The sequence below is a fragment of the Hyaena hyaena genome, unplaced genomic scaffold (assembly GCF_003009895.1).
Source record: "Hyaena hyaena isolate Hyena2069 unplaced genomic scaffold, ASM300989v1 scaffold_28, whole genome shotgun sequence".
NCBI lineage: Eukaryota > Metazoa > Chordata > Mammalia > Carnivora > Hyaenidae > Hyaena > Hyaena hyaena.
The window spans coordinates 6,066,438-6,076,723 of NW_024080660.1; the positions used below are offsets into that span (position 1 = coordinate 6,066,438).

The following is a 10,286-nucleotide window of genomic DNA, read 5'->3' on the forward strand; positions in this document are numbered from 1 at the left end:
ATAGGTTTAATAGGTGATGGGGATACAGGCAAGCACGTGCTTTGAGCACCAGGTGTTGTATGGAAGTGTTGAATCACCATATTCTACATGTGAAACTAATATTACACTGCACGTTAACTAATTTAAACTGAAACTTAAATAATAAAAAAATAAAATAATAAAATAAAAATTTCAATATATTTATGAAAGAAACCATCAGTGTTTCTCAAACCAATAGTGAATAATAAAAAGAAGAGCACTGAGAATTAATCATCTTAAGTACCATGTATGGTAAGAACTCAGAAATGACATTATAGGAAAAATAAGACAGAGTTTTAAAAAACACCTCATGGCAAAGCAAAAAGTACAAGTTGTATAAATGGGAAAGGAATATGAATAGGAAGGTTTATTTGCACTACACATCTAGTTTTCATTAAACAAATACCAGAATTCAAAGTGAGTCCATAATGAATCAATGAAATTAACCAAAAGAGGATAGTACATAAATGTATAAATGATTTTAGATATTTATCTATAAATGAGTTTATATAGTTAGAAACCTAAAGGATTCTTTCTCACGACTTTGATGACAACTGATTCTGTTTAATGGATTCTATCAAACACAGAATTGTTGTTTGCATTCTGTCCTCACCTACACACCGAGGTGGAGAACTCCATTTTCCCATGTGGCACGTTATCTCATCTCTTCCAGATATCCGGAAACCGTCCTCACAAGCGTAATTTAATTTGGTGCCATGTGCATAAAGCTCAGGTTTCAATGTTTCGTCCATTTCTCCTGAAAATTTAGATGATTTGATGGCTCCATGTTCTACCTGTGGTGGTTGTGGACATGGGGTTTTTTCTGTATAGAGAACAGAGATCAAAAGGGCAAGTTTGCATACAACATTTAAATTTTAAAAGTGCAATCAAATACTTGTAGAGAATTTGAAATAAGGATAATTCAAACAAATTAAATTACCTAAAAACTGAAAAACACTTGACACTTGCAAGCCTATATGTCTCCAGCAAATCTACGCTATTATCTGCTTATTCTATGTACCTTCATTCTTGTCCTGTTCATCATGAGGAGTGAAATAGGCATAAACAGAAATTTTCTATGGTATTCACACAGCAATCGAAAATATTTGTCTGTTCATTTCCCACTAGAAGTGAAAGAATACTGAGTGATTTGTATACTTAGAATGTAATTTACTGTTTGAAGATAAAGTAAAATAGACATAGAGAAAGGTTCTTATCTTGTTCATCTACACAAAGCACAGGGGAGTCTTCACCTCATTTGAAAGAATGTTATAAAGCAAGTGATGCGTTACTGACCAACACAGTGTGGTATCGACTGCCATCTTCCATCTTTGCACACGAGTTCGTCTGCATCCTGAATTACATAATTGTCTTGACAGATAACAGATACCTTTTCTCCATCCCGATAATTTATTGTCGTTGCCATATTCTGAGCATTGGGAATCTGAGGTGGAGGTGGGCATGACTGCATTTGTACTTCTAGAAATATTAAAATTAGATTTCTTGATTAAAATCGTAAGTTGAAAATGCTAAAAAGAAAATTAAACAGAAAACCCGATAATAATGTGTAGTAACTGATCAAATAATAATGTTATGCTTAAGTATGTTATACTCTTCAGCTTGTAGAGCACGTTAATATATCACACGTGGTTTATATTCTCATGGTCTTAATGAGTAGTATTCTCCTTTTATTCCTTCTGTGATAAATCTCGCATAATTTATGTAAAACTTATTTTAATTATTTTAACCATTATGATGTGCTAACTGAATTGTCTACTCAGTAACAGGCACTAAATAAATATTGATATCAGGATCTTTTTACAGCTATCCATAATCAAATGTATTGTGATTGGATTGAAACTCTTACAAGATGTAGGATGGAAAATAATTAGCCAGAGGAAGAATTACATGTACTTAATGATCAATTATCTGATACAGGTTCCTGGCCAAGATATGAATTAGATATGGTCACTAGTGTTTTATTGTGTGTTGTTTAAAGTTCAAAACTCCCTGGAGATACTGTTTACTAGCTTGCTGACACTGATCAGAGATATACAGACTGAGGAAATGCACCCTGTTTAATGGATTAGACAGCCTGACTTTAGTTCTATGATCAGCAAGGTATATAAGATTTCTTTGCAAACTTGAGTTTAAGCTCCCATAAAGCTGAGATACCTCACATGTATCGTGGCAGTTCATAATCTGAAGACAAAGCATGTCCTGTTCAGCTGAGGGAAGACTCTGGATGACTTATACCTGGAGGCTTTCGGACCTCTCTGTGATACCTTGAGTTTGCTTTCTCCTGTTATGCGTTTATTTCATTAAAGACCTTATGTGAGTGTACACTGGGAAGTCTGGTGAGTCCTTTCAATTATCCGATATTTTGTATTCAATTCAGAGAAATTGTTGACGGAAATAAATCATTGATGCTGACTAATATTGTCATATTTTCTATCTTTAGATAGATGTAGGAATGTTTTATATTTAATAAAAAGTTTTTTCTTATTTCTATTTAAATATCTTGGCATATTTTTTCAATGTATTCTCAAGGATTTTTTTCTCCTGTAAGTGCTGTTTAACCTATTTTGTCCTAATAATCTTAATTTGTACTTCCTCTTGATACATTTCCCATAGGCTGGTTTGGCAACTAAATCTCCCTAAAGGCAGAATCATTATTCTGCAAATCCTCTGTTTATGCTTTATTAAAAGCTTCTTTGTATTTTTTGCACCTTATTTAATTATTTGTATTTTATTTTATTTTTACATTTTAAAAATTATTCTGCATTTATTTTGTAGTTCTTTGTATAACAAATATATCACAAAAATGCTGTTCATGGAGGATTAATTTATTTAGGAAAAAATGAATATTTGGAAATTAAGCAAGAAAATTCTCATTAACTGACAGGTCAAAGAAGAAACCACAAGGAATATTAGGAAACATTTCATAGAATTCAATGAAAACAAAATGTATATAAAAATGTTGAGACAGCTACAACAGTTTTAGGAGGAAAAATGAAGTTAATCCTTAACAGTAGGATGGTCTAAATCCAAGTTTTAGTTTTCTACCTTAAGAAACAGAAAAAGTAAAATGAAAATAAAAGTAATTAGAAAGAAAAAAATTAATCCCACAGAGGAGAGAAAATTGCGAAGGACAAATAGAAAAGAGAAAATAGAACAAATAGTGAATGTTAATAAGGCTAAAAAATAGAAGAGAGAATAAATGGAGAAAATCAAGTGTTAAAATTGGTTATGTGGAAATGTTAATTAAGTTGTAGGAAAAAAATTCAGGAAGAATAATCCAGATAAAAAAGAAAAATAAGAATCAAAGTTAAGAACTAAAGAAGAGATATCAGCAAAGAAACAATATAATTAAAAGGAAAATAGAATTTGAAAGGAATATTAGAAACAATTGTACACCAATCATTTAGATAAATGAGAGATTTCTTGAAAAATACAACTTCCTTTCATTGACAAAAGACAATAAGAAAATTGGAATGTTTTATTACTTATTAAAGAAACTGAATTCTTCATCAAGAAAACTTCCAAAAAAGCAAATGATATATCAGATGACTAGCACATAAATTCAGTCAATCATTTAAGGTAAAAATAATGAAATAATAAGTGTAATTACACACACACACACACATATGTATATATTTGTCAATTTGTTTCATGAGGCCACACTGATACTGATACTGATAACAAAACTTGGGAGAGGCCTTGAAAGAAGATGCATGTATAGATTAATATCCCCTGTGAGCATAGATGCAAAAATTCCTAAAACTAAGTCAGCAAATTGAGTATATGAAAAAATGAATATAGTGTTAACACAGAAATGAGAGATTTGGTCAACATTCAAAAAGTTACATATATAATTCACTAGATTAAAAGAGTTAAGAAAACCATATTATCCTATCAAGAGATACTTAAAATGTATTTACAAATCTCCAACATGGGTTGATCATAAAATTTCTCACTCAGCTAAATAAGAATAGAGGGAATAGTTTCCTTAAACTGATAAAGGGCATCTACAAAAACCCTAAATTGACATTATAATTGTGGTGCAATGTCCAATATCCTCTCTCTGTGGTCAGGAATAGGACAAAGATGTGTCTTCTCATCACTTCCTTTCAACAGTTTACTGGAGGTCCTAACCAGTACAATGAGATAAAAAAATAAAAAATAGATTGGCAAAAATAAAATCTTGGAGTAGCATTGATATAATTGCTTACACAAAATTGCAACAGATCAACGAAACAATACCTTAAAAGAAAAATACAGCTTAGTAGAGTGTCAGACTATAAAATCAATATGCACAAACCAAGTGTAAGGGCAAACGAATAAAAAGATCCCGAATTCTTCTCCTCCCACAGACACACTGAATCTACAGGTACACGGGCAACAATATCCAGTGGAAAGACCTGAAAACCAGCTGAAGCGCTCCTGCACAACAGACAGTAAGCGGGCCACACTGACATGGGCAGGAGAGTCAGGGGCACAGTCTGGAACGAGCCCCCTCCCCTGGCAGGGCTGCACACATTCAGGAGGCATCTCACTGATCCAGAGCTTCTCCCTGTGGAGTAAGGGGTTTGCTCCCCACATTAACAGCCCAAACCCTGGGATCGGAAACAGGAAGATGAGCCCCCAAAATGTCTGCCTTTGAAAACCAACAGGGCTCACATCCCAAAGATCCAAAGGGCTGTAGAGAACTGAGACACATTTCTTTAAAAAATGTTGAAAAATATTTATTTTTTACAGAGAGAGTGTGGTGGGAGAGGGGCAGAGAGAGAGGGAGACACAGAATCTGAAGAAGGCTCCAGCCTCCAAGCTGCTTGCACAGAGCTCAACAAACAGGGGCTCCAACTCACAAACTGTGAGATCCTGACCTGAGCTGAAGTCAGATGACTAACAGACTGAGCCACCAAGGCATCAAAAGGGATACTTTTCTCAAAGAGCTTGCACCCAGACTCACTAACCCCAGGGGCCCTATGAAAAAGAACAGTCTGAGAAACACCTAGACATATGAGGAGGAGATTCATTTGCTCATCTTAAAGCATCTGCTTGAGGGGCAGGCGTCTGTTGGGACTCTCTCCAGGATGGGGGTGATGGCAGGAGACATTTCAACAAGTTCCCTCTACCTAGATGGCAGCGGTGGGCGCAGTCCAGCCCAGCGCTCTCCTGTGGCTTCATCAATGCCGGTGAGCGTGCCCCAGCCCCGCATTCTCCTGCCTCCCTAAAGCTGGCCAGCAGGCTCAGTCCACAGAGGGGACACTCCTGGACTCCCAGGCTCTAGTGCCCAGAGGGGCTCACATTTCTGGGGCCTGCAGCCCTGGAAGATTCAGGGACAGAACTCTTGGTGGGCCAATACCTCCAGGGCACTACACAGCAGCCTGAAACACACACCCCGGCTTTTTGGGAAAAAGGCCTAGTTATTTGTCTTCAAATTTTAGCTTGAGAGGCGAACTTCAGATTTGTCTCACATCTGGAGGCCACCGAGGTGCTCTCAGGGAACGTGGACCAGGGAGATGCCATCTTTGTGCTCTCCTCAGTCTCAACAAAAACCAAATCACTAATTCACAAAGATACCTGACCGGATGTTAATTTAAGGCCATCAAGTTTCTGGGTGGTTTGTTGTGTAGCTGACTAAAGCACTGATGCAATTAATATTTAGAAATGATGTTTTCGTTACTTTCTAAATTCCCTTCCAGCTTGAAAGTAATTTGTAATAATAAAATGTTAAAAATATTAAAAAGATGCAGAAATACTGCTTTAGAAAGTTAGGAAGAAATAGACTATGATTTTGAAAATACTATAAACAAGAGCTTACCTGTGCAGCTTAGTTTAGGGTCCCATCTTCCATTAATGCACGTTGAGTGTTTCTGTTCTAGTTTTCCTTTACATCTGTAACTTATGTTCTCATTATGATCAAATTCGGTCTTATGTAATGGATTTGCCTCACGTATAGTTAAGCTGTATTCACACGTCTCAAGTTCATTCGTTGCTAGAAAATGAAAATATTGCCTTGAAAAGATTAATCGTAAGAAACAAAGCTACTAAAGGAAAAAAATAGCTTAAAGTCAATACTATAACGAAATTAGAATTTAGACCCATAAATCCCACAACCAAGTTATTCCTGATCATATTGCACGTGATGGGCTATTTATTATGTCTGAACTTAAGTCCTGTGTCCATATTTTGAAATTTCAGAGAAAATACCTGTCATAAATATATTCTGCGCTTTGGGGATTAGAAAAGCATAAGAGGCTCACTTTTTTGGATGATCTACACACTGGACAGTCATCACCTGATTAAATTTGGTCTCCTGTTTATCTGAGGAAATAGAATATATGAAGTTGCTAGTTTAAATATATTTTTTTCCAAAAAATATATTTTTTTTCACTTATGGTAATTTAATAAGTACATCTAAGATATATTATATAAAATGTGAGTACTTAAGTAGATCTTTTGCAATATCTCTAAAATGGGACAAATATTTGGACTAAGAAATTAGGTGCTTCAAGTCACAACTTGTTTGCTGTATATACTCTTATAATCTTTGAAAAGCTATTTTATATACCAGGTCTACCTATAATTCAACAATATTATAGGAGTAAATTTTGTTGGCTCTAACCGAAGTATAACACCTTTTTATACAACTACATAGTTCAAGAATTCACTGCAGATTGAAGTACTTTGTGGATTTGATAAAATATCAGTTGATGCAGGTGTTTAGATTTGTTAACCATTACCCAAAGAAGTTATGATTCTGTGGGGTGCCTGGGTGTCTCAGTCGGTTAAGTGTCCACTTCAGCCCAGGTCATGATCTCACGATTCATGGGTTCAAGTCCTGCATCAGGAGCTGTGCTGATAGCTCAGAGCCTGGAGCCTGCTTCAGATTCTGTGTCTCTTCTCTCTCTCTGCCCCTCCCCAACTCCCTGTCTGTATTTCTCTCAAAAGTAAAAAAACATTTAAAAAGTTTTTTAAAAAGTAATTATTTTGTAATACAATAAAAAATAAAAACAAGGAGAATAATTCAAAACACACTAGAGGCTGAAAATTAATTCTGTTTTTAGGGCTTGTCCTCAGTGTTGAGGGAGGGAAAACAAGGTGTTCTTCAGGTGATAGTAACTGATCTGTAGTCCAAAGGGGTGGTGCTGGGTGTTGTCATGGTCTTATGCTTGACTGGTTTCTAAAAGAATTTCCTTGTTTCTTAGGGGAAAATAAACATTTTGAGAAGTGAAAAGCTAGACTAGCTTTTTTTTAAAGACTTGACATTTTCAAGCATATATCTAAATTTCAAAACTATGTTTGCAAATATCATTTTTACAATAAAAACATGACATTTCATCGACTGTCTATTTGAGAAGTGTCTTCTCACCAATGCACTGAGGAAGCTGGGTCCATAATCCACTTATACATGTAATTGATTTTTTTCCAATCATTGTGAATTCTTCTCTGCAACTGAACTCCACTGAATCTCCATGGTGATAGGGAGGGTTAGAAGTCTCAACAGCGTACCCATATTCAAGTTCAGGTATCTCTCCACATGTACTCTCCACCTCTGTGAAAAGTTCAGAAAAATATGCTTATTTATAAAATACAATTTGTATGCTTATATAAATACAAAAGGTTGCTTTATTTAAATTTTAATATTTTTATACATCACCAATACAAATCGGTAAGTCTGTCCATTGTCCATCAACACACTGAATTTTATTAAAACCCTTCAACAGAAATCTAGGATTGCACACATATTCCACCAATGCATTGGGTTCACAGTTTTCTCTCTGTATTTCTTTAACTTTCCCATTAAGGAGTTGAGGAGGTGGAGAACACCGTTTTATTTGCTCTAGAGGAGAAATATTGTGTTAATAAGGATCTAATTATCTATTTCACAAGTTAAAAACTCATAAAATGAAGGAGATTATAGCCTCCTGAATCAATGAAAAACAGTGCTTACATCAGAAATATGTTTCCCAGGTCTTTTTTAAAAAAATTTTACTTTAGAGAGAGAGAAACTATGAGTGGGGGAGATGGGCAGAGAGAGAGAGAGAGAGAGAGAGAGAGAGAGAATCTTAAGCAGACCCTATGCTCAGTGTGGAGCCCAACATCGGGCTTGATCCCATGACCCAGGGATCATGACCTGAGATGAACTGCATAGTGAAATGCTCAACAACTGGGCCACCAAGGCACCCTAACCCAGTTCTATTACTCACACTGAACTAGTATAATGGAAGTATATTGAAACCCAGAAAACATGTTTAATAATCTAGATTCTAAAGATGTGTGTAAACCAATTACTCAATATGGTTGTGTAAATTATATAGCAATACTCATATTCCGTGGTAACATTTTATCAAAACTGTTTGAAAAATGCCATCATTTGAGGCAAGCATTTTATCAACACATTTTAACTTTGATGAAGACTTACATGTGATTAAATTCTCTGAATTGACTATAAATTGCTTGAATATTGTTTAGACACCCAATGAAACTTGAAGTAAAGCCCATGCTATGAAGTTTCAATATTAATGGTGGAAGTATAGGCAAAAAGAAAAGTAACAAACGTGTAAGACATCATATCTGTATCTATGGATACCACACTACATGTATCAAGAAACAATTGAAGATTTCTTTTTTGTTTGTTTGTTTATTTATTTTTGAGAGAGAGAGAATGGGCTGGGGAGGGGCAGAGAGAGAAGAAGACATAGAAGAAGGCTTCAGGCTTTGAGCTGTCCGCACAGAGCTTGATGTGGGACTTGAACACATGAATCGTGAGATCATTACCTGAGCCAAAGTCAGATGCTTAAATTACTGAGCCACCCAGGCGCCCCAAGATTTATTTCATAAATAAAAAATCTAAGATACCTATTACCCAGCCCATGTCTTGGTTTAATGCATTAGATTACAGACACGCACTTGAAGCCAACAGAAAATTAAGAGTGGAAAAAAAAATTGATATCCAAATCCTAATTCTTGTTTTAGCCATTGGAAGATAAATATTCACCTTTACATGTTGGAAGATGAGGGGACCATCCAAATTCGTAACACTGAGCTGAATCTGGTCCAACTCTTTTAAGTCTTTGTCTGCAGAAGAATTTCAACACGTCTCCGATTTTGTATTTGTCTTTTTTGGGCTCAGTAACTAAGTATTTTTCTATTTCAGGAATCTTGCATTCCATTTCTATAAAAAAAGAATAATTTAGTGAGAATATATAAGTAACCATTGCCAAACTAAATTTTACATGTGTCTTATAAAAATGAGGTGCTGGGTACTGCTTATACAGAGGAACAACAGAAAATATTACATTTTAGGTTTTATACAACATTTAAACTCATGAGGGACCCTGAGAAATAGTGAAGCATTAAAGAGCAATATATGTAAACTGAAAAATTATTTGTAAGGTCAACTTGCTTATACTGGATCTGATTTTTTTTTTAATTTTTGTAATGTTTATTTTTGAGAGACAGAGATAAGAGCATGAGCGGGGGAGGGGCAGAGAGACAGGGAGACACAAAATCCGAAGCGGGTTCCAGGCTCTGAGCTGTCAGCACAGAGCCCGATGCGGGGCTGGAACTCAGGGGCCATGAGCTCATGACCTGAGCTAAAGCCTGACGCTTCAGCCACTGAGCCACCAGGCGCCCCCTGGATCTGATTTTATAACTGACATTTATAATGTTATAACATCTAAGTATTCTCTATTAACAAAAAAAAACCGATGCTACAATTTTAAAATCGCACTCAAATAAGAATTGGTAGTATTTTTGGGGCGCCTGGGTGGCTTAGTCGGTTAAGCGTCCGACTTTCGCTTAGGTCATGATCTCACGGTTCGTGGGTTCGAGCCCCGCGTCAGGCTCTGTGCTGACTGCCAGCTCGGAGCCTGGAGCCTGTTTCAGTCTGTGACTCCCTCTCTCTCTGACCTTCCCCTGCTCACGCTGTCTCTCTCTCTCCTAGAAATAAATAAAACATTAAAAAAAAAAAAAGAATTGGTAGTTTTGTTTAATGTAAATAGAATGGGAGAACCAGAACACATACAAAGCATTTCTACCGTGTTTTAAGAAACTATTAGTCGCGGAGGCACTTCCCCGAGTGTGACACGTGGACTCTGCTCCGGGCCGCCCGCCGCCTCCCTGGCTCCCCAGGCGAGCCGAGCGCAGCCCAGCGGCCGGAGCCGAGGCCCGGGTGCGACGCGGCGCTGACGGGCGGGCCACGGAGCGCGGGGCGGTCCGGGTCTGCGGGCGGGCGGGCCCGGGGCGCTGGGGGGGGG

General features: G+C 36.7%; 1 protein-coding gene across 1 annotated transcript in view; it reads right to left on the minus strand.

The window, feature by feature from the left end:
* Window positions 1–1,291: 1,291 nt before the first annotated feature.
* LOC120228837 (complement factor H-related protein 5-like) overlaps window positions 1,292–10,286 on the minus strand; it is a 13,341-nt gene continuing 4,346 nt past the window's right edge. Inside the window, exons 2-6 of the mRNA XM_039227428.1 lie at window positions 9,026–9,202; window positions 7,685–7,867; window positions 7,397–7,579; window positions 5,846–6,019; window positions 1,292–1,497 (exon numbers count right to left, since the gene is read on the minus strand). Of these exons, the coding sequence (XP_039083359.1) occupies window positions 1,307–1,497; window positions 5,846–6,019; window positions 7,397–7,579; window positions 7,685–7,867; window positions 9,026–9,200 (906 nt within the window). The 5' untranslated portion in view covers window positions 9,201–9,202 and the 3' untranslated portion in view covers window positions 1,292–1,306. The remainder of the gene's footprint in view (window positions 1,498–5,845; window positions 6,020–7,396; window positions 7,580–7,684; window positions 7,868–9,025; window positions 9,203–10,286) is intronic.